At 37.4% G+C, this 25,992-nt stretch overlaps 2 protein-coding genes across 2 annotated transcripts in view; one reads left to right on the forward strand and one right to left on the reverse strand.

The window, feature by feature from the left end:
• Positions 1 to 25,992, forward strand: part of LOC6036854 — a 267,806-nt gene that overhangs the window by 27,275 nt on the left and 214,539 nt on the right. The gene's annotated exons all lie outside the window — the stretch shown is intronic.
• Positions 1,304 to 11,911, reverse strand: LOC6036862 (pupal cuticle protein 36a). The gene is made up of 3 exons (XM_001846794.2): positions 11,312 to 11,911; positions 6,652 to 6,864; positions 1,304 to 2,184 (listed from the first exon to the last, which is right to left on the reverse strand). The coding sequence occupies exons 1-3, from the start codon at positions 11,776 to 11,778 to the stop codon at positions 1,857 to 1,859; spliced, it is 1,008 nt and encodes a 335-aa protein (XP_001846846.2). The 5' UTR covers positions 11,779 to 11,911; the 3' UTR covers positions 1,304 to 1,856.

A 25,992-nucleotide genomic window follows, 5' to 3' on the forward strand; every position in this document is an offset into this window, starting at 1 on the left:
CTGCACGGATAAGTGAAGGGTGACTCGTTTCTCAAAGATCGAATTATATATTTAGTTTTTTATTCAACATACATATCACAAAATGTATTACAGTGGTTATACTTCATGTCAAAATCTCTCTTATTGCGATGCAAAGAAGCAAGCACCTACGTGTTTGAACACGTTTCTCGGAGGTATTGAGTGTCATTTCATCTAACATCTAATGTCACTTCGCACAATTACGTTTCGACATGTTCAGTTTAAATTTTGAGTGGAAAAGTGGATTGATTAGTTTTCTAAGTAAACTCTAGACTAAGTTTAATCATAAAAACTAGATTCAATTATTTTTTAACGAATCTTTCTACGTGACTGCAATTGTGAATTTCCCTAATTGATTTGATTGTTTGACTTCGATAAATCGTTTCATTGAGATTTTTCTTCTGTTCCAACCCAAAAGAAAAACTGCAGTCGACAATTATCACAGATAGATAGATTTTAAATTGTAAAATGAGCACTACCAGCTTTTACTTTTCAGCAAATCATCCCGAAAGAATTTGAAGATCTTCGTCCGGTTATCTTTGTCCAAACTTTCCAAATAAATTGAGCGGAATCTGCCGGAAAACGAACCAGAAAAAAATCCTTTCAACAGCACAGACAGTATTAATATGCAGACCATATCGGTTCAGTCTGTCCCGGTTTTTTCGTCTACCAAGTCACCCCACTAATGGCACTGGACAAGGACAGCCGTGTCGTTTTAGTCCGATAAAATAGCGTTTAAACATAGGAAATAACATCGTACGCCGTGGCACTCGGCGCACTCCAAATTCAACCAAAAATTACGACTGCCCAAATTCCAGCCCAAATCCGAAACCGTTCAAGTACTTTTATAATCGAACCTCCTTGATATCAATAAAAATCTATAGGCTAAAAGATTTGTGTTTTATTGGATTTGAAGATTTGAACATTTGAAGACTTAAAGATTAATCTCATGAAAATTAATCGAACTTTTGATGATAATTGATGGAAAATTGCTCATTCTGACGAATTCAATTCTGGGGAATAAACCATTCTCAAGTTAAACTGAAAAAAAAACGAAAATGACTTTTTTGAGCCAAGAATCCAAATCTTCAAATCCAATAAAACTCAAATCTCTTTCTAAATTTACCTTTCTTTTAGTCAAACAACAACAATAAATATTTCAGGGCAATCGATTGACTGACTGGGGACTGGAATTCTGGAAAATGGTTTAAGGAATGAAGTTGATATGCTATTGAAAATGCGAATAACTTAATGATTGAAACGTTGATTGAAACACTCAAATGACTTCGCTGTTTTTAATGCACTTTATTAATTAGCATTTCTGTACAACGGACTTCATCGCTGTTGGTATGTTTGCCGGTAGTGATACAAAAAAAAACATAATTCTACACTAATTGTTACGTTTCCTATCAAATACATACAAAAAAAAAGAAGATGAAGAAGAATTGTGTTGTCTCGCGTTTGCAGGGGGGTTTGTCTTCAGTTACACACTAAACGATCGGTGGCAGCATAATTAGTAATGTTGAGTTGTGTGGCATTCTTCAGCGCCATGCCCATTGTTCGATGCTGCGTCGATACATCGCGTTCCACAGGTCATCAGAACAGAACATCTTTGTTCAAATTTATTGCCAATCGTCGTCGTCTCGGCCATCGATAACGCATCATCATCATCGTCGTCGTCATCCAAGTAGTCGTTGCTTGCGAAATGTGTGTTCTATTGTTGAGTGTGTGTAATGGTTTTCTTGTTCCAGTTTTGCGGTCTCTTCGTTGATTTATGGCGTGTTCAAGGGGGTGGTGGTGGTGGTAGGATGGTTCTGAGGTACATCATGGGGGCTGGTTCAATACCGGTATCCAGAGCTAGGGCTGAAGCTCGGCTGTCGGTTGGTTGGGGGCAGGTACTGGTTGGAGGGAGCCGATGGGTAGCCTTGGACAGGGCCGGCAGTGTTTTGGAATTGCGGTTGCTGCTGTTGAGGAGTCTGCTGGTACTGTGGCTGCTGCTGGGGCGCTCCGTACTGCTGCTGTGGGGCCTGGTACGCGGGCTGTTGTTGCGGGGCTCCGTACTGCTGGCCAGGTTGCTGGCTGTAACCTCCCTGGGGTTCCTGGTAGGCCGGGTCCTTTGGTCGGGCGGCGGCTTCGGCGAACAGCTTGGCGTGCAGGTTGTAGGCCCTGATAGTTTGAATATTTAAAATGTAAATAAAAATTACAAACGATGTAAATTTAAGAAGAAAACTTGAATAAAATAAATCAAGGCACAACAATTATTTATCTTGAAGAAGAAAAAAAGAAGAGAATTCTTTATGATTTCTACCTATTTTTTTTGTTTACTGCAAAAGATAGCATTTAGTGTAAAATTTTTATCCCGATATCAATATTGCTCCAGCTGTCAATAATTTGTTAAGTCCCTTCAAATAGATTGCTTTGATCTTTCGTTCTATTATTTGTAAACTACCGCTATAGACTGTCCCTTCAATATCAACAACGAGAGAGTCCACTGTATCTTCAAGAAAAACAACTACAAGCAGTCGAATGCTGTCAAACCATCGGGGTTCATTTTTAGTTTGATATTTACCCTTATAGAGTTATCTACGTGCGCATGTATTGCGTGTACGTACACAAAAAAAAGTGAGGTTAAATTTTGTACCGACCAGCAAATCAAATGGTGTGCTAGTGTGCGTGAGAGCGGGCTTAGATAACTCTATGGCACGGCGTTCACACACACACACATATACTCCTGAATATTTTCTTTGCAGCCGTCCCCTAACATGACAGATTTATTAAGTTGCGCGTATACACCGCCAGATGGCTACACTCGTTACGTTGAGGACCGTTCATCAAATGCGTTACTCATATTTTGTATGGGAAACTAAAAAATCGTTGCGTCTTTTCTGAATGACGTTTTTGTGTTTTCGGAACTAACATTTGAAAGGAGTCTTTGGTTTTTATCGGGGGGATAGCAACCCTATTCCGACCTAAGCAAACTGACAACAGTCGACATTAGCACGGTTGTCAAATGAGAGCCCACAATTAAAGCACTAACTGTCAAATGGTAGCCCAATACAAATCATTGTTTGGGTTTTTGATTTTCAAATTTCCCGCAATTCAAACGATAAATATCTGAAAAAACACGTGAATTGTGTTGCTGATGGTAAATTCTATCATATCCTTGGAGATTCCATCCCAATATTGGCTGAAAATTCATATCGAAAAAGTGATTTTTCTGTTTACCTTTTTTTGCTTTTTTTCTTTCGGTCGATCAAACAGTGTGCCCGTACACTGTGAATCGGCATTACACATTTTTCAGTTTGGTTTTACACATTTGCATGGGACTTTTGAGTTTAACCAGGATAACACACTTCGTGTTACCAAAGTAATATGTATAATACTGATTCCGAGTGTTTGTTATCTGAACTTCCAAGATGGCGGCTTCTTCGCTACCCCCTGGTTTTTATGGTCAAATCTCGTTGCATCCAAGGGAATGATGGAACGAGAGGAATCACAAATCCGTATAAATAATTTCAAGATTGTTCAGGTGTAAACCGAAAACGTGATCAAAATTTAAAGTGGAGGAATAAGGCTTTTAACTGATTATTTAATTGTCGGTGTACAGGACACCGCACTGTTTAATCATTTCCAGGCATACATTCAATTTTGCAGTCCAAAAACAGTAATTGAACTGGAAAAATAAAATTCTTTATCAAATTTTCTTTTCTTGATTTGTGTGCACCTACGTCGAAGGCCAAGATTGTTTACTGTTTGCTCTTTGGTCTGACAGTCTTGGTCTGACAGATTTGGTCTGACAACTTTATCATGGATTTTGGTCTGGTCTAGGCAAGGGATAGGACACAGCACCTTCCTGGTTGCATCAGCTTAATTAAAGTTTATCTTGACGAATAAAGTGATTATACTGACAAAATTCAAGTTATTTACTTTCGAAGTAGCAAGCTTAGGTGAGTAGAAACCGCATAAATGTAAATAAATCAAGGAAATAATGATTTGTCTGCTGGAGTGCAGAATTGATTAGCTTAATAAATCCTTATTTTATACGTGAAAAACCAGCTGCGTTGCGGGACATTGCGTTGCTTTGATAGTGTGCTTGAGCGCCGTGTAAAATGTGACAGTTCGTTCCATTGTCAAACCAACAGCATTTAAAATGGGATTTAACTCGTAGGAGTTTTTTTTTTCAAAAATGTCAAATGCCTCAATTTGGTGAAACCTGATTTCACCGAAATGCTACGAACGAAATATTAGCCAACTCACAAAGTATCACTATTTTGCCAATAAAATAGAGAACAAATCGTTCAGCGGCTGCGTTTTGGGATGCTTTGTTTAATTTTACATTATAATGGAAGTTGAAATTAGTTTCTCAAAATGAAGTTTCGTGTGTTATTAAAACATGAATTTAAACATAATATTCAATTTGTAGCTAAGTTCAGTGACACAAACTAGGACGCTTCAAATATTTTTCAAAGTCCAATATCCCTTCAAAATCAGGTCTAAAAATCAGGGTGCATAACAAATAAATCAACTGAAAATAAATTAAAATGGATTTCGCAGCATTATTAATTTTATAGCATATTTAGATCAGTTAAAAAAATGATTTATTTTCGGTAAAATTCCGATGTACAGTAACGCAGAAAGTTTTGGCAAAATTTTCGTTGGGATAATCCAATCAAAAAAAATTTTTTTTTGTTAGTGATTTATGATTTTCGAGCTTAAGTTTGACCCTAAGCTACTCTAAAGTGATTTAGATTTTTTATATCCAAGATGGCGACCAAAATGGCAGTGATCAAATATTTAAAAAAAAAACATTTTTTGAAATTTAATAGGCAATTACCCATTCAAATTTGACTGAAGTGAGGTCACGGAGTGGGTCTCGTGGCGCAGGGGTAGCGGCTTCGGCTGCCGATCCCGATGATGCTATGAGACGCGGGTTCGATTCCCGCCTTATCCACTGAGCTTCTATGGGATGGTGAAGTAAAACGTCGGTCCCGGTTTCTCCTGTCTCGTCAGAGGCGCTGGAGCAGAAATCCCACGTTAGAGGAAGGCCATGCCCCGGGGGGCGTAGCGCCAATAGTTTTTTTTTTCGAGGTCACGGAACTCGAATTTGATGAGAAAAGCAAGAAAATACAAAAATACAAAAAAAAAATGTTAATGATTCGATAATCCGAAGTCCCGTACAAACCTTCGGATAATCAAACTTTGGATAATCGAAACTTCGGATAATCGAGTCTTCTGATAATTGAGTCTGGACTGTACTTTAAAGTTTTGAAAACTTATGATTGCAAAACAACTAGACTGGTGTAAACTGCATTTTAAATCACTTTCTTCTTTAAATGGCATGGTTTTGCCTAGTAAAAAAAATGTATTTATTTTTATTTATTTCCCCTTCCTTCGAATTAAGTCAGAGTTGAGTACATATACTGTACAAAATATTAATTATGTTGAGTTCATCGGCTTTAATTGCAATTATTTATAAATTTAATTATTTTGAATTTTGTTAAAATGTGTTATTTTAAAAAAACGAATTTAATTGAATTTCAATAGAAGTATTTGTTTTGAATGCCGCGATGACATTGACCATCACAATATTTGGCAAATTTTAAACTGAAAGTGTTCGACATAAGATATTTACATTTGTTTGTTTAGTTTTAAGTGATGTTGAAAAAAAAAAAACAAGCTTGATCAAAATTCAAACTTAAACGTTTTTTTCACAAAAACACAACTGAAAAAAAAGTTTTAAAATTAAGTGAGACATTTTCGCTAGTTCTCACTGTTCTGTTCTGTTCTGCGTGCACGTCCACAAATATCAACCACACACATACTAACACAAAGCGCCACCAAGAGGCAAAAGGTAGTTACGAATATTTTTGGCACTTTTGTTAAAAAATATGCGGTTTTGCAAAAACAAATAACAAAACCAACTTTAAAGTGTAGTTTGACTATTAAACTTGTAATTTGTTGCTGATTTGTTGGGAATTTTTAAAAAAATAAATAGGGTCTTCGGGAGCCTTGAAGACAAGCGTAATTAGCGTATTCTAATCACTGGCACAACATGCTGGGTATCTTCTACGTGAAATGCCAAGCAAGTTCTTCTAAAAGAGGAGTTAGAGCGGATGCATGTCTGGTTTTTTTTGCAGCACCCCTTTTGGGCGGACATTTCTGTTGTCACCTTTTGTTTCCTTGGATTTGCCATGGATAATTTCACAGTGTAATAAACAGGGCAGCTACCACCACGCGGCGCCACCGTTTTGATTGGGAAAATGATACAGGTTTTTCAAACGAGTTTCAATCCCGTGGTTAAGTTCTTATTAACCCTTAAATTACAACTCTTCCTCAATACTAGTGTGATAAAAAAACCCAAAAGAAAACATCTTCAATCCGATTTCTGATCTTTTCAATTTTTTAAACATGGATAAGTGTTTTGACCTGTTGTAAAAGATTTCTTCTTTTTTCAAAAACTTCACTTTTGGGGACTTTTGACCGCCTTTTGACCAAAAAACTTTTTTTTTTATTTATTTTTTTGTACGAACTCAATAAATTTGCTATGACCTAACAAGAGAAAAATAAATCAAAAGTATTTCTTTCAAAAATCCACCACGTCCTGACAACAACAAACAATAAAAGTCTACTCACTCTTGCAGTTCCCGGGGCAGTGGTGGCGGCGTGGGCAGATGATCTCCCACGGGCTGGAAACCGCCGGCGTCGGCCTTGTACTGGACGCTGTAGAGCTTGCCGTCGGGACCGGTGTACGAGTATCCACCGGAAACGATCTGCTCGCCCAGCTCGGGGCCAATCTTGCGGTTGTAGCCCTCTTCCTTGTGCTGGATGCCGTTGCCGGTTGCGTAGCTGGAGGAGGAGGAGGAGCAAGAAGAAGAAGAGGGAGGGAAGAGATAAGATCCCGTTCGTGATTAGATCCCGTCGTTGCTTAATGAGCAGTTGTTGTGTGTTGATAGCCGGAGAGTTCATTTGTTTCGGAGTATACAGATACCAACTTGCTTTGGCGGCAGAAATTATGACTAAGCCGCCCTGACAGGCAGGGGTGTTTATCGTGATGGATGATGACTGTGAAGCTGCAGTTCAGTTCGGATCGGCTAACGAGTGTGTAACGTGAGATGAATCATTGGAACTCTCCTCTAGGTCGAGGTCAAGCGGAGCTACGGTTGGCACGAGCCCTCGGAGGTTGTGGGCGCCTTTTGTATAGTCAGAGCACTGCGGCAGTTTAGTGTTGTGGAGAGTAATAACTTATTCAAATGAGAGGGATGCATTTGGACGATGATGTATTGATCAATTAGATTTCATGCGGTGAGTGATAAGTTCAGTAGAATATCCTGGTGGGCTCCGTTTGCATCCACTATTTTTCTGAATTTAGTTCTTTGTTGTATCATTGTTTGTCGCTCGAGGAATCGGTTTTAATTGTGTCGTTAGAAGTATTTAATTTTTATATTTGACCTAAAATGGAGCTTAGTTTCTTGCAGAGCTATTCATTAGGAGTTGTAGCCGTTAAAAAGGGTAAACGACTCCAATGCCTTGCCTTTTAAATTATATTTTCCATCATTTTATTGAATTTGTTGGACCGAATTGGATGCAACTTCGAAACATTTTTCCAGTTTTAACTCGTGTGCAAAACAACCCGTTCGGGCAATAATCTGTTAAATTTGAGTTAAATTTTTTCCATTTTTGAACATGTGAAAAAGACGTGTTTTAAATAATTTGCACCCTGTCAGGGCTATGTGATAGCGTATTTCTGAAATCTTAAAAACAAGTATTTTTCATAACAGAGGATACTTTTTTTAAGCTGTGCCATCTTTTGTTACTTGATTGTTACAAATGTTACAAATTTGGAACATGTCATTTTATGTGAAATGAAATGTTCTTTTCAAATCTACATTAACCCAGAAGGGTAATTTTTTCATTTAGAACAATATTTTTCATTTTAAAATTTCGTGTTTTTTTGTAACTTTGCAGGGTTTTTTTTGGAATGTTACAAAGTTCTACGAAGTTGTAGAGCAGACATTTACCAACAAAAATGGAATATAATTTTCAACTGTTAAGGTTTTCTCGAAATTATTATTTTTAAAACATGTACTGGGGTAAGCCACACTATTGGCCATGCACTATTTAAAAAAAAAGTTTTTTTTAATACTGCCTTAAAAAATAGTTGGTTGAAAATTTAAAATTATATTTAAGATGTTAAAATTGTATTTCTACGTCAAATTTACCATCGCTAAAGTTGCTGATACAGTTTTTATGAGAAAAATCAATGTTTATATTTAGTTGACTAAGTTTATAAGCTTTTTAACAGTACACATATAAATTTTAGGCAAATTATTTTAAAAGTCACAATTTTGCCTGAAATTTTTTTAAACTAGTTTTGTTTGTAAAATTTTCGATTCATATTGCATTTTAAACTGAATTTTAAGCACGAATCATAAGTTTTCACGTTTTACATGAAATTTGTTCTATTGAAAACGCTTATAAATTTGAAGATTTTTTAGGATCGTATAAAACAGTATTTTATGTTAGAAATTTTCGAGAATATCGCATTCTATTTTTCAATAATGCAGATATCTTTAGTAATATTGAACTAATGCTGATATTTTGTTATGTTCCGCAAATGATTTGATTGATTCAGTTATGTATTGAAGCTCATTGTGTTATATTGCAGAGGATTTGTAAATAGTTTTGGTAACCTCATGGGTAATAATTTGATTGTAATAATGAATGTAATAAACTGATTTTTAGTAGATTTATATCCGGACTTGTAGTTGTATGACCAATTCTATAAAGCAAAGATTTTTATTTGGTCCACTAGGTGCTTACAACTTTGTAATGGCATTGTTTCAGAGGTAGCAAAAAATCTGGTGAATTTGGTTCCGAATACTTTTAAGGAGGTTTTAAGCGATGGAATTATTATCATCAAAAGAAAATCTTTAGACGTTCATCAAGAGAAAAAAATCCGAAGGGAGCACGGCTCTCCTCTCTCGCGCATGAAAAATCGGTAAAAAGAATCTAAAAAGATCATCATTTTGATTATTCGGCGGAACATCTTTTTCACTACTACACTTGCAAGTGTAACGTCACACGTCGAAAAATTGTGTAAACAAAGTGAAATAAGTTAGTGAAATAGTTTATGCAACAAATTGCAAAAAGAAGATTTTTTCAGCACGAGTCATACATTTATCCAACGAGATTCAACGAGTTGGATAAATATGACAAGTGCTGAAAAAAATCAATTTTTGCAACGAGTTCCATACAACATTTTTCGCAATTCCTAAAAACACCCTTTGAGTGGAATTATAAGTCAAATGCTCATGTATTTTGTCAATTAACCGTTTAAAACAAAATAAAGTAAGTAGTTTCACGACGGAATTGCAAAAATATTATTAAGTGGTGCTAACAAGGAAATTCACAAAAAATCATCGGCAAAGATTGATTTTTTTTAGAGTTTCAGGAGCGATTTTCTTTTGCGTGATTTGCCTCCTCTCTATTTTGCGGTTGAAGAAAATTCGCAAGTGAAAATGATTTTTTTCGATTATTCCATCCCTGAGGAGGTCAAATATTTGTTATATTGTAAATCAGGGGAAATTGACAGCCGGGGTGATTGTTATTTTTGGCATTTTTTACACTTTTGACAAAAAAATTGTTTGGTATAATTATGAAATCATTGATAACTAAGATTTCAGATACTCTTAAAGTGTAATGTTTTTCACAATGAATAAAAGTGGCAGACAATTACAAAAATTGTGATGCATAAACATAAGTAATTCACTTGTAACCATAACGAGTTATCGCGATTTCACAAAAAAGTGATTTTTTTGTTTCTCTTGTTTTATTCATTCGTGTCTGTCGCGGGTGACCATGAACGGCCATGATCAACGATGACCAATTATTTCAAAACTTTTCTTTTTCGTAAAATCACGATAACTTGTGATGGTTCCAAGCAAATCCCTTATTTTTACTAATATTTTTGCAATTGTCTGTCTACAAGTTTATAGAACATTGTTACACTCTAAAACTAACCCTGCAAAGTTACTAAAACACGAAATTTTTAAATGAAAATTTTTGTTTCCAATTGCAAAAAAAATACCCGTCTGGGTTATTGCAGATTTGAACCATTGAATTTAATTACATGTGCCAAAATAATGCATAGTCGAGTAATGAAAAATGTTAGAATTTTGAAAACTATTTTTGCATTTTTACGATGAAAAATACGTGCTCTGAAATGCACCCAAAATCAACGTGACAATATCACATCATATTATATACCGTCAACAGGGGTGACATTGGGTCTGAGGCGTGAGATTGGGTCATACAAATTTTATGCATTTTTGTATGACCCAATATCACCACTGCACAGTGGTCCGAAACCGAAATCTAGCGTGACAAAATTGATAGCGGCCACACGTTAAGATTTAGAGCTTTGGTGTCTTCGAGACAAATGATCAGGGTCAATTCGGGCATCTTTTGGTATGGTGGACATTAGGGTGGTCCAAATTTTAGGGTGGTTCAGAATTTTTATTTTGGCGGGATGACGAGATAGCGCTTTGGTGTTTTCAAAAAAGTTGTAGAGAATACCATTCTGAGCAACTTTGCTGAAGAGCATAAAGCTGTATCTTCAAACGGGAAGTTTGTAGAGCTATTTTTGTAATTTAGGTTGAAGTGTTCATGAAAAAATGAGTTTTTTTGAATTTATCAACTCAGGCTTGTGTCGTAGCGAGTGGAGCTTGACCTCGCCCTTAGAAGCATCTGAAAGTACACATTTTAGAGTACATTTGCTGAAAATATCTCGGAGGTCTTTTTTGTTTAACTTATTTAATCTCAATTTGAAAATGAGCATTTTTTAATTTTTAAATTTGGTTTCGGACCACTGTGCACTGATGACTGTATGAAACATTTAATATTTTTTTGAGAAATCAATCATCTCAATATTGAATTTCACATGGTCATCTACGTTTTTCAAAACTCGTTAGTTTCCTAGTCACTCAATTTTCACTTCATAGTTCCAAGTCCATCAATTTTCACAACTCTCCTTCTCAGTCTATTTCAAATCACCAACAAAATTTCCTCAACGCTTCTCTTATCACACTCTTCCATCTTGCACGTTTCTTCCCGGCTGCTCTCACAGTCCGTCCAAATAATCACAGTCTACGATCTTCAACCACCCCGAGGGCGGTATTATTCACTCATCCCCTCACAAATCACAATCAATTAGCTTCACCTCCCGAGCTGACTCCTCGGTCACCTTTTAACCCCACGTGTTCGCGCGTCCGCTCACAACCGTTACGATACTCACTCAAAGCGGTAACTTCCGTCGCCGTTGTTGACGTTCTCGTAGCGCAGAATCGGAATCGGGGTGGTACGGGGTTGTTGGAATCCTCCCTGGAATCCACCGGGGGCACCAGCGCCGCCACCGATTCCGGGTTGACCTCCGCCGGACGGAGCACCGTAGCTGCCTCCGAAGGACTGTTGGGGTCGCTGGGGTTGCTGCTGTTGCTGGGGGTTGTATCCGAACTGGTTCTGGGCTTGGCCTCCTTGGCCACCGAGGGGCGTTACCGATGGGTAGCCACCCTGGTTGCTTGCCTGGCCGGTTGGGGGTAGGTACTGATTGGAGGGCGCAGGAGCGTTCAGGAAGTTCCCGTCGCCGCCACTACCCCGACTAGCTCCCGGGGGAGCAGGTGCCCCGTACAGATTGTCCAGCCGAGCCGACAGGACTCCACTGCCTAGCAAGGCACAGTAGATGATCGTCGTTTTGCTGATCATCGCTACGATCCAGGATTTGTGAATTGGGGGAAACGAGATCAACCAATCAGGAAGTGTTGGTGTTCTGGGGACTACTTTTAGGGAGAACCACGGCCGGTGTCTTACGAGGATGAGATGATCGAAGCGACTAATGCTGGAAAAAGATGAGTTTGCGATTTTATACAACAGGCCAGCTAGCACAAACGGCGTTCTAACACCCGGATGATGATCGCCGGCAAAAAAAAAGAAGCCCTCACTGACAAGAGAGCATCACCAGCCGTTCACCGCACGTACTCTTCTTCACCGATCGCGGTATAGCCTCCAGCCATCCGAGTCAACGATCAGAAGGTACCGTCGTGTGACGCCGCATCGCGTAGCATCATCAGATCAAACCAGTCATCGACAGCACTCTGATCTCCAGGCGCGCGATCAACGCGTGCAACTTGAACTGCACCAGCTGCAACACTTCTTCGACGATCATCACTAGGTGATCGTAAATTTAGTGTTGCGCGCGCGCGCGGTAGGTCGTTCAGAGGTATAGAGTTAATAGAGCAAAGCCGCGATCGCACTTGCACTTGCAGCGCAACTCGGCTGCTAAACGGAGTCGTTAGAACGAATTGGTTGATGTTTCGTTGTCGTGACATTGCTTTTGACCACCAACCGGCGCGCTGAGGTCGGTGGCGGCGCTAAGAAGATCGATCGCTCTTCGTGGGGTTTGTGAATTACGGGGAAGTCATTTGGCGGCTGTGGTTGGGTTTGTTTGGTTGGAGGAAATTGAACTGCATTGTTTGGATTAACCACCTGTTGGTTGGTCGGGCGGTGAAGGTGACCGGTGAGAAATGGGGGGTGGTTCCGCGATAGAATTATGATGTGGCGAAATATTTTCTAGTTCAACTGTGTTGATGTGGATATGGAATTAATAGATTCATGATTTGTTTAAATAGCAGTTCTCTGCGAAATCGGTCTTTTTTTTGGAATTTTCATTTTTGTATTTTTGAATCCGGCTGAAACTTTTGTGGTGCTTTCGGTATGCCCAAAGAAGCCATTTTGCATCATTAGTATGTCCATATAATTTTCCTGACGAATTTGGCAGCTGTCCATACAAAAATGATTTATGAAAATTCAAAAATCTGTAACTTTCGAAGGAATTGTTTGATAGACTTGGTGTCTTCGGCAAAGTTGTAGGTATGGATTAGGATTACACTGATACATGGTAAAAAAATGGCGACATAAACTTTGAAAAATATTTGCAACGGCCATACTGTCATGAAAAACTAACTAAATCCACCTATGTGGTTGATGCCTTCCTCACTTTTTACCAACAATGGGTAACATTGGACACATATATCAGCTATTTTTTTAGATCCAGAAAAATAAGTACACATATATAACTTAACTGGTCATAACTCGAGACAGGGTTGCCAGATCTTCAATGTTGTGGACTTGTTGTAAAGGTCTTTTGATTACCTAATAGGGTGGGTACGTTTTTCAAAAAGTTCTCGGATCAAGTTTTAGTATGGTTCCCCTTGTAGGGCATGCCCATAGGGACTTTCATGCCAAATATCAGCGCATTTGGTTGTAAACTGGCTGCGCGCATCAGGGTTAAAGTTTACATGGAAATTACTATGGGAAATTGGAACTTTTTGTTCAAACGCTCCTACATGTCTGGGAAAATCACGCGCCAACTTCTGGTATGGTCAGGCCTATGGGGAATGGTCTGGAGAACACTTTTCCCGAAGAGAGCATATGGATTCGTAGTCCCTAGACCTGGCGCATTGGCAAACAATCCGATGTCTCCGGAAACAACGGTTTTCCATCAAAAAGCATCAAATTTTCCTTAGCATGCTATGAAAGCTTGATGAACACCGCGGCGCCATATGTCAGACAGCTACCACGTGGGTGAGAAACGGCTGGAATATTTAATTGCAAACCTTCCTTTAAGTAGAAAATGATCATTTCGAGTAATCCTGATATTATTTAGTCGAATTCAAAATATTTGCATAGCAAATTTGTATTTTTTGCAAATCTTTCAACCACGTGGTAGCTGTATGACATATGGCGTCGCGGTGTTCATCAAGATTTCATAGCATGCTAAGGAAAATTTGATGCTTTTTGAGGGAAAACCGTTGTTTCCGGAGACATCGGATTGTTTGCCGATGCGCCAGGTCTAGGGACAACGAATCCATATGCTCTCTTCGGGAAAAGTGTTCTCCAGACCATTCCCCATAGGCCTGACCATACCAGAAGTTGGCGCGTGATTTTCCCAGACCTGTAGGAGCGTTTGAAAAAAAGGTTCCAATTTCCCATATTAATTCCCATGTAAACTTTAACCCTAATGCGCGCAGCCAGTTTACAACCAAATGCGCTGATATTTGGCATGAAAGTCCCTATGGGCATGCCCTACAAGGGGAACCATACTAAAACTTGATCCGAGAAATTTTTGAAAAACGTACCCACCCTATTACCTAACCAACGATGGGTCGGATGAAGGATCCGGACATCGTTTACATACATTTAAGTGAGATCCGGCTTCAAAAAAGCACATAAATAACACTTAAGTGGTCATAACTCGAGACAGGGTTGCCAGATCTTCAATGTTGTGGGCTTGTTGGAAAGGTCTTTTGATTACCTAACCAACGATGGGTCGGATGAAGGATCCGGATATCGTTTACATACATTTAAGTGAGATCCGGCTTCAAAAAAGCACATAAATATCACTTAAGTGGTCATAACTCGAGACAGGGTTGCCAGATCTTCAATGTTGTGGACTTGTTGGAAAGGTCTTTTGATTACCTAACCAACGATGGGTCGGATGAAGGATCCGGACATCGTTTACATACATTTAAGTGAGATCCGGCTTCAAAAAAGCACATAAATATCACTTAAGTGGTCATAACTCGAGACGGGGTTGCCAGATCTTCAATGATGTGTACTTGTTGGAAAGGTCTTTTGATAACCTTACCAACGATGGGTCGGATGATGGATCCGGACATCGTTTACATACATTTAAGTGAGATCCGGCTTCAAAAAAGCACATAAATATCACTTAAGTGGTCATAACTCGAGACAGGGTTGCCAGATCTTCAATGTTGTGGGCTTGTTGAAAAGGTCTCTTGATTACCTAACCAACGATGGGTCAGATGATGGATCCGGACATCGTTTACATACATTTGAGTGAGATCCGGCTTCAAAAAGCACATAAATATCACTTAAGTGATCATAACTCGAGACAGGGTTGCCAGATCTTCAATGATGTGGACTTGTTGGAAAGGTCTCTTGATTACCTAACCAACGATGGGTCGGATGATGGATCCGGACATCGTTTACATACATTTAAATGAGATCCGGCTTCAAAAAAGCACATAAATATCACTTAAGTGGTCATAACTCGAGACAGGGTTGCCAGATCTTCAATGTTGTGGGCTTGTTGGAAAGGACTTTTGATTACCTAACTAACGATGGGTCGGATGATGGATCCGGACATCGTTTACATACATTTGAGTGAGATCCGGCTTCAAAAAAGCACATAAATATCACTTAAGTGGTCATAACTCGAGACAGGGTTGCCAGATCTTCAATGTTGTGGACTTGTTGGAAAGGTCTTTTGATTACTTAACCAACGATGGGTCGGATGGTGGATCCGGACATCGTTTACATACATTTAAGTGAGATCCGGCTTCAAAAAAGCACATAAATATCACTTAAGTGGTCATAACTCGAGACAGGGTTGCCAGATCTTCAATGTTGTGGGCTTGTTGAAAAGGTCTCTTGATTACCTAACCAACGATGGGTCAGATGATGGATCCGGACATCGTTTACATACATTTGAGTGAGATCCGGCTTCAAAAAGCACATAAATATCACTTAAGTGATCATAACTCGAGACAGGGTTGCCAGATCTTCAATGATGTGGACTTGTTGGAAAGGTCTCTTGATTACCTAACCAACGATGGGTCGGATGATGGATCCGGACATCGTTTACATACATTTAAATGAGATCCGGCTTCAAAAAAGCACATAAATATCACTTAAGTGGTCATAACTCGAGACAGGGTTGCCAGATCTTCAATGTTGTGGGCTTGTTGGAAAGGACTTTTGATTACCTAACTAACGATGGGTCGGATGATGGATCCGGACATCGTTTACATACATTTGAGTGAGATCCGGCTTCAAAAAAGCACATAAATATCACTTAAGTGGTCATAACTCGAGACAGGGTTGCCAGATCTTCAATGTTGTGGACTTGTTGGAAAGGTCTTTTGATTACTTAACCAACGATGGGTCGGATGATGGATCCGGACATCATTTACATGCATATAAATGAGATCCGGATATATGTGAATACACATTTTTATACATAACTTTTGAACTACTTATCGAAACTTCAAACAATTCAATAGCGATGTATGGGACCCTAAACCAAGTCGAATGCAACTGGTTTGGTCAAAATTGGTTCAGCCAGTGCTGAGAAAACTCAGTGAGAATTTTGGTCACACACATACACACACACATACACACACACAGACATTTGTTCAGTTTTCGATTCTGAGTCGATATGTATACATGAAGGTGGGTCTTTGAGCTTTTAATGAAAAGTTCATTTTTAGAGCAGGATTATAGCCTTACCTCAGTGAGGAAGGCAAAAACCTTTACACTGAGAAATTTGTTATGTTCATTATATTTTGGTAAAATATGCTCAAACATATTGTTGTTTTAGCTGAAAAAATGTTGGCCTAATCCAATACCCGCTAGCCAGCAGCGAAATTATGGAAAAGTATAGTTTGCCGCGCTGCCTTCAATCACCCATTTCAGAATTTCAAATTAATGAAATTCTGTATTTAAGAAAGGATTTTCTGATTGATTTGGTATCTTGGAAGGTTATTATTAGAACTTTTCGGAAAATATAAATTTACGAAAAAAAAACTATTTTCTATTTAACTTTTAATAATTAAAAGTTAATTTCCAAAAACGATTTTTTATACGTTTTATGGGACTGAAAATGACTTTTTTCCTTCAAGTTCCTCTAAAAATTTGAATATCGGGCATTTTTCTGATATACAGTTCATACAGAAATCGATTAATGATTAAGGGTCGTTTTTTTATCGTCAAAGTTGGTGAAAAAAATCTTTTCATGCAAAAACGTCTTCTTTAACTCGTTAATAGCTCGTCAGGGTTAACTCGGATCGTTTTGTGGTCTTGGACAAAGTTGTTTGTCATAAAGTTTAAAAGAATCTCATCCGACACACTCAACGACACCTTTTGGCGAAATTTTAAAATTTTTGCTTTTCTCCATACATTTTTTAAAATTTTCCCATACAAACCGATTTTGAAGGGTGGAGGAGGGGCTTAGAGATTATTTTTAATTTTGCGCAATTTAAAAAAAAGCTGGTACAAATTTTGTGTTGTATGTGCAATCATTTTAAAACAAAACCGAAACCTAAAATGTGAGTCTTTTCCGTCGTTATCCCTCTTTTACACCCCTAGTTTTCATTATTTTCGACTGTGTGTTTAATTACATTTTTGTAACGTGATTTCACAGTTTTAAATTAACTTTTAATGCATTAATCTGTGAGACCGTTGCAATTATTTCCGTATTTTATGTTTATTTTAGGGGGTTGTTTTGAGGCTTAAAAGGCACCAAATTTTTTTTTGTTATGGTGATGATCGTTTTTTAAATTTTGATATTACGACTACCCAGTCATGTTAGGGTGGCTTGAGATTAGGCCGTCCCAAAAAAAATGAAAAGTTGTCAAATCTTCGATGCTCACCCCTAGAATGATAGATTAGGATGTTAGGAACAATGTTTTCATACAACAAAAAATTCCCAAAAATGGTTTACAACTCGCGCGCGGAGCTTGAATGAAAAAAGTGCATTTTACGAGTATTTTTCAGAAATGCGCGTAACAATCATACTAAAGTTATTCAAAATTGGTCGCCTTAGGCTTCAAGTTATAGTTTAATGTCTCCTGAACAAATTCCTGTGCATACATAGTCCATAAAAGCTTGTGTTGGGGCATGGCAAGGCGTTTTAGGGAGAAAAATTGTATTTTTTAGCCAAAAAATTTCAAAAATCACTCCCCAAAACGAGCCAAAAAAAATTTGCAGCCAAAACTAATGCATTCAGCTTAAAGGAAATTTTACGGAGATCATTTTGCTTTTTTTAACATTCAATTTATGTCCACGCAAAGCCGAGATATTTGCATTTTAGTGAACAAAAAGTGAGAAATTTTCAAAATTCTTGGTATATAAGCGTTTTTAGCATAAAACATTGGCTACCTTGATTACAAACGGGAAGCCATAAATTTTGAATACTTTTATTTTGCTCGCTCAAAAACGCTATTTGTTAATAATATTTCATGAAAAACACGAGATTTTCTCACAATGTGACGTAATTTTGGGATTTTTTTGTTGTATGAAAACATTGTTCCTGACATCCTAATCTATCATTCTAGGGGTGAGCACCGAAGATTTGACAACTTTTCATTTTTTTGGGACGGCCTACTCGAGATGGTCGATTTTTCAGAACAAGATTTTTTCCGGTTGCAACCGAAACAACCTTTGTTGTGAAAAATCGACCCCCTCGAACCACCCTAATAATTAAATTAATTCGATCAAATTGATGAAATCTGTTCTATGATCAAATACTGCAACATTGTCTGCAAGTAGATCACTCATGATCATTAGTATTCACCACTAAAGATTAATGCTTCGCTCAAGATACTTCAAATCGTCGCCGCATCTTATAGAATAAAGCAGACTTCATCGTGCGAACCAAGTATATAATTATCCTCGCACACATCAGGATACTTAATTCTCCATGCTCCAGCAGATCTCCTCCCCACCATGAAAAGGTCACCCATTGTGTGTACCTGTGTGTGTGTGGCACAAGTTCGCGAACACAAAGTCAAACCAAGTCATACCAACAACGGCGGCGGGTTCGTGCAGTTAATCGAATCAATCACTTAATACAGGCCAAGACGCCATCGGCAGCCCGTTCCCGAGTTGACGGAACTTGATAAATAAATTACGCCACCTGAATCACCGGTTGACGTTGGTGAACACCGGTAGTGACGACTCTGTCGGCGCGTTGCTGTCGTTGTGTGACGTTGAGCGAATGATTCGCTAGTTTGAGTTGAGTTTGCAGGGATGACGATCGAGATAAGCTGCAGTTACAGCGTTGATGTAGTCTGCTTTGTTGTACTGGTCGTAATTGGGAGCGAATTACATGAAGAACGAGTCCTAATCGATTTTAATGAATACCTAACCTAATTCTTCTAAGAAATCGGAAGCTAAAGACATCAATCCCTCAGTCTACCCCCAACACTTGGAGAAGATGTAATCAATCAGCCATTCAGCAGTGGTGGTCCTACTTCGGCTTAGATGTCCATTCCATTGATCCATTTGCTGATGGTTAGATATTTTGATACTGACGAGGCAAGGTTAGACGCTGGAAGTGGAATCAACGAAAGCATTATATTTCACCTTCATCATTTAGGAAGATGCTGGTGCGCGGTGTAGGCTCTCCTACTGTTTGATGTGTTCTTTTTTGTTCGTTGCTGTTGACCACCAAAGTTCATGACTTAATTTGAACCCGTGCGCAACAGTATCGTCTTTCGGACGGACCATTCAAGAGGTGACCCGCGGGGGTTGAAGATTTGATCTGCTGGTGGAGAGTATCGACCGTGAATTGGTTTGCGCTTTGGCACGAATAGCTGTGGCACGAGTCATTTATCATTTGTGATTCGGTGGCAGGAAGAAGGGCAGAAATGAGGGCCACAAATTGGGGCGAGAAATGGAGTGAGTTGTTACATCCAAAGATCGGTTTCATTGGTTCCATAACATCAAATCATGTTTAACCATTTGACGTCTCGTTCTAAACCATTTTATTTTAACTTTCTTTCCAGGTATGTTAGAACGCGACATTATTCAATACTGCTTCTTGGCAATGGTAAGAAAACGAAGATTTAAGACTCTTATTTAATACTTAAAAGTGTAGGAGTGATTTAGGAGACTTGGGCCCGTTTTTAGTTATCAGCAGATCAATTTAGGGACCACCCAAAAACCACGTGGACACCTTTGGAGGTGGGGAAACTCGATTCTTTTACGATATGTATGCCTCAATTCCGTTTGTTTTGACACTATTTTTTTTTCGAAAATCGTTTTATTTCACAATTTTATAATGCTGGTACCAAATTTTGCACTTGAACTTTTGCGCAAAAGATTAAAAATCAGAGTGAAAAAATTACATAAATCTAAAATGACAGAAGCATTTAATATTCAAAACACAAAAACAAACAAAACACAAAAAACAAAAATTAAAAAACAAAAAACAAAAAACAAAAAACAAAAAACAAAAAACAAAAAACAAAAAACAAAAAACAAAAACAAAAAACAAAAACAAAAAAAAAAAACAAAAACAAAAAAAAAAACAAAAAACAAAAACAAAAACAAAAACAAAAAACAAAAACAAAAACAAAAAACAAAAAACAAAAAACAAAAACAAAAACAAAAACAAAACAAAAAACAAAAAACAAAAACAAAAACAAAAACAAAAACAAAAACAAAAACAAAAAACAAAAAACAAAAAACAAAAAACAAAAAACAAAAAACAAAAACAAAAAACAAAAAACAAAAACAAAAAACAAAAACAAAAACAAAAACAAAAACAAAAAACAAAAAACAAAAACAAAAAACAAAAACAAAAACAAAAAACAAAAACAAACAAAAAACAAAAACAAAAACAAAAAAACAAAAACAAAAACAAAAAACAAAAAACAAAAACAAAAAACAAAAACAAAAACAAAAACAAAAAAAAAAAAAACAAAAAACAAAAACAAAAACAAAAAAACAAAAAACAAAAATAAAAACAAAAACAAAAACAAAAAACAAAAACAAAAAACAAAAAACAAAAACAAAAACAAACAAAAAACAAAAACAAAAAACAAAAACAAAAACAAAAAACAAAAAACAAAAACAAAAAACAAAAACAAAAACAAAAACAAAAAACAAAAACAAAAACAAAAACAAAAACAAAAAACAAAAACAAAAACAAAAACAAAAACAAAAAACAAAAAACAAAAACAAAAACAAAAACAAAAACAAAAACAAAAACAAAAAACAAAAAAACAAAACAAAAAACAAAAACAAAAAAAAAACAAAAAACAAAAACAAAAACAAAACAAAAAACAAAAAACAAAAACAAAAAACAAAAAACAAAAAACAAAAACAAAAACAAAAAACAAAAACAAAAAACAAAAACAAAAACAAAAAAAATTTAAAAATATTGTCATTTTCGGTTTGGTTATTTAACAGCAAAGTTGATTCAAATTGCGCAGAACCTTGACTATCAGATTGTGCAAAAAACGAAACGAAACTATTGGCACTACGCCCCCCGGGGCATGGCCTTCCTCTAACGTGGGATTTCTGCTCCAGCGCCTCTGACGAGACAGGAGAAACCGGGACCGACGTTTTACTTCACCATCCGATAGAAGCTCAGTGGATAAGGCGGGAATCGAACCCGCGTCTCATAGCATCATCGGGATCGGCAGCCGAAGCCGCTACCCCTGCGCCACGAGACCCGCGCAGATTGTGCACTCATTTTTTTAATAGCCAATCTCAAGGTTCCTGTAACCGATTTGCAAACTTAATCGCTGAACGTGCGTCTCATAAATCAGTCAACCTTTCTGCAGACACGTACTTTTCATCTTTTTCGCACCCATATTTGCTGCCGATCTCTAAGCCTAAGTTTAGTTGAAAACGCATGCGTAAATTACGGTGGAAGTAGAGGAAGGTTGTTGCTTTTTCTTATGAAGTATCGCTCTGTTCTCGCCATCAATTGCAATTTGCATTCTGTAACCATCTCCTTAGGTACGCTCAAATCGCACCTCGGGGGCAAATATAATGCTTTGATGTGCACCATATATCAATCAATGTTTTTTTTATTCCTCATAAACGACACCGGAAAAGGGTGACAATCAATCGCTTTTGATCAAGCTGCTTCACCGGGGAGTTCTGAATCATCACCCTTTTCCTTAGCAGGCTGCTGGCAATACATTTCGTAAACAGGTGTAAACAGGGTGCTCCAATTTCCTGTACAAATGATGGTTGAAAAAATTGAATCTTTGCCTCCGATCCCCAAAATAAATTTACATCCACTTGAAAATCCTCTGAAATGTGGCCAGCCAGACTGCGGTGAAATCCCGCGGAATAAATTGAAAGTAAAGAGTGGCGGCTTCTCCTACTGCTGATGGAGAATGAATAACAAATCCCCCATCGAACTGGGTGTGATTTGCAGCAGTCAATGGTGCCAAGCAGCGCGAAATATCCTTCTACCAAAGAAAAACTGATTTTCCGACGTGATTTCTTGCCGAACAGCGTGCAGCGGTGAATCGCCGATAAATATTTATAAAAAGAAGCCCCTGCTCCTGCTGAATTCATTCGTCCTAGACGAATTCCACAGCATGTGTCTGAAGTTGGCTTAAGAAGATATACAACAGATCGATTCTTTAAATTTTCAATAGTTGTAATTTTTTTGTGTTTTATTTGGTAATATGAACTTTCAAGGTTTTTTTTTATTAAGATTATTTACAAGTGTATGTGCTTTAATGGGTCCAATTTCGATTATAAAAATGATTGAAGCAATTATTCAAGAAATAAGCCTTTTAAAATTATTTGTATTTTTGCCTTTCCTTACCTTTCCTCATTGAAGAAACTTGAAATTAAAAATTTAGGACAAAAAGAGTTAAATGAACTTCTACACCACCCTTCACGCATAAATATCGACTTATAATCAAATTCAGAGCACATAACTACCCTAGTAACATTTTTAAACTTACAGGTTTTATCATGGTTCTGAAAACCCTGATACGGCCTAAATAGGCTTTTATGGCCTACTTAAAACCTAAAATGTTACTTGGGTATGTTTGTGGGAGGACATTTTTTTAGTCACTCGATTTTCTCGAAACAGGCTTGACCGAGTAAATCGTTTTCGATCAACATTAGATATTGTAGAATACACCAAATCGATCAGAAAATCCATAGGGAGCTTTGGGTAATTTGGACACCCTAAGAAAATTGCTCTGTCACAGGCTTCAGAGACATTTTAAAGAGGTGTGAGTGGCACAATGGGATGAACTCTTGCATATTGGATGTAAAAATACCATTTGTTTCGATAAATTTCGATAAAAGTACGTTTTTATCGCAAAAATGTAAAGGTGTTTAAATTACCCACATATTGTTGTGTTGGGGTAAAATGAACACCCCTGTGGGGAAAATTAAACATACTTTATGGGGTAATTGGGTTACCTTTTGTGGGATAAAAGAATTTGTGATTTTTTGTGTATTTTGACTTTAAAAAGAGTTTTTTATTTATATTATTGTATTGAAAGGATTCTGGACACATGTTTGTTTTAAATTTTAATGTTCTTATGTGGGTTTACCTTAAACAATCAATGAAAGTTATCCAATGTGTCTTTTTTTAAAGATTCAATTCCTTAGTATTTCAAATTAAAAAAAATATTTCTGGATCTGAAATTGAACATTTGAGTTAATTTTAACGATAATAAGGTTTGATTTTTGGTTGGATTCGATTTTAACTTTTTGAAGATGTTATAATAATAAGGACCTCCTTCACAATCGGTCCAAAAAATCAGGGGGCAAAAATACCTTTTTTCAAAAAACTTCCAAATTTTAATGGAAATCGAGATGGAAATAGAAGTCTTATCAACTGAAAACAAATTGAAATGCAGTTTCCTGCGTTTAAAATTATATTTAGCATATCTGGGATCGACCAAAAATATTATGATTTTTTGTGAAATTCCGTTGGACAGTATTGCAAAAAGTTATTTTTGCCGAAAAAAAAGGTTCGTCAATACTTAGATAGTTTGAAAACTAATGATTGCAATACAGCTGGGCAGGTGTAAAATGTATTTTAATTTTTTTTCATTAAAATGTGAATACCATGGCTTGTTATTTCAATTTTTATATTTTTTGAATCATTTAAACATTTTTTGGTTTTCCGTACTCCAAGGTCATTACTAGTACTGATCCTGTCATATATATTTAGAATTTCCTTTCAAATCTAAAGCAAAATGATTTTTTTCAATGTTCACCTCAAACTCCCCTAATTAAAATGCAGTTATAATAAAATCAAAAACTAACTTAATCCACCTATGTGGTTGGAGCCTTCCTCACAACAATGGCTGTACACAAGTTTCATCTATTTTTTAGATCCGGCTTCCAAAAAGTACATCGATATCACTTAAATGGCCATATCTCGATACAGGGTTGCCAGATCTTCAATGTTTTGGACTTGTTGGAAAGGTATTTTGATAACCTAACCAACGTCGGGTCGGATAGTGGATCCGTACATAGTTTACATACATTTAAGTGAGATCTGGCTTCAAAAATGTACATCAATATCACTTAAGTGGCCATATCTCGAGACAGGGTTGCCAGATCTTCAATGTTTTAGACTCGTTGGAAAGGTATTTTGATAATCAACCAACGTTGGGTCGGATAGTGGAGCCGGACATAGTTTACATACATTTAAGTGAGATCCGGCTTCAATAAAGTACATCAATATCACTTAAGTGGCCATATCTCGATACAGGGTTGCCAGATCTTCAATGTTTTGGACTTGTTGGAAAGGTATTTTGATAACCTAACCAACGTCGGGTCGGATAGTGGATGCGTACATAGTTTACATACATTTAAGTGAGATCTGGCTTCAAAAATGTACATCAATATCACTTAAGTGGCCATATCTCGAGACAGGGTTGCCAGATCTTCAATGTTTTACACTCGTTGGAAAGGTATTTTGATAACCTAACCAACGTTGGGTCGGATAGTGGAGCCGGACATAGTTTACATACATTTAAGTGAGATCCGGCTTCAAAAAAGTACATCAATATCACTTAAGTGGCCATATCTAGAGACAGGGTTGCCAGATCTTCAATGTTTTGAACTTGTTGGAAAGGTATTTTGATAACCTAACCAACAATAGGTCGGATGGTGGATCCGGACATAGTTTACGTACATTTAAGTGAGATCCGGCTTCAAAAAAGTACATCGATATCACTTAAGTGGCCATATCTCGAGACAGGGTTGCCAGATCTTCAATGTTTTAGACTCGTCGGAAAGGTCTTTTGATAACCTAACCAACGTTGGGTCGGATAGTGGAGCCGGACATAGTTTACATACATTTAAGTGAGATCCGGCTTCAAAAAAGTACATCAATATCACTTAAGTGGCCATATCTAGAGACAGGGTTGCCAGATCTTCAATGTTTTGAACTTGTTGGAAAGGTCTTTTGATAACCTAACCAACAATAGGTCGGATGGTGGATCCGGACATAGTTTACGTACATTTAAGTGAGATCCGGCTTCAAAAAGTACATCGATATCACTTAAGTGGCCATATCTCGATACAGGGTTGCCAGATCTTCAATGTTTTACACTCGTTGGAAAGGTATTTTGATAACCTAACCAACAATGGGTCGGATGGTGGATCCGTACATAGTTTACATACATTTAAGTGAGATCCGTCTTCAAAAAAGTACATCAATATCACTTAAGTGGCCATATCTCGAGACAGGGTTGCCAGATCTTCAATGTTTTGAACTTGTTGGAAAGGTATTTTGATAACCTAACCAACAATAGGTCGGATGGTGGATCCGGACATAGTTTACGTACATTTAAGTGAGATCCGGCTTCAAAAAAGTACATCGATATCACTTAAGTGGCCATATCTCGAGACAGGGTTGCCAGATCTTCAATGTTTTAGACTCGTCGGAAAGGTCTTTTGATAACCTAACCAACGTTGGGTCGGATAGTGGAGCCGGACATAGTTTACATACATTTAAGTGAGATCCGGCTTCAAAAAAGTACATCAATATCACTTAAGTGGCCATATCTAGAGACAGGGTTGCCAGATCTTCAATGTTTTGGACTCATTGGAAAGGTCTTTTGATAACCTAACCAACAATAGGTCGGATGATGGACCCGGAAATAGTTTACATACATTTAAGTGATATCCGGCTTCAAAAAAGTACATCAATATCACTTAAGTGGCCATATCTCGAGACAGGGTTGCCAGATCTTCAATGTTTTACACTCGTTGGAAAGGTATTTTGATAACCTAACCAACAATGGGTCGGATGGTGGATCCGTACATAGTTTACATACATTTAAGTGAGATCCGTCTTCAAAAAAGTACATCAATATCACTTAAGTGGCC

The sequence above is a fragment of the Culex quinquefasciatus genome, chromosome 2 (assembly GCF_015732765.1).
Source record: "Culex quinquefasciatus strain JHB chromosome 2, VPISU_Cqui_1.0_pri_paternal, whole genome shotgun sequence".
Lineage (NCBI taxonomy): Eukaryota > Metazoa > Arthropoda > Insecta > Diptera > Culicidae > Culex > Culex quinquefasciatus.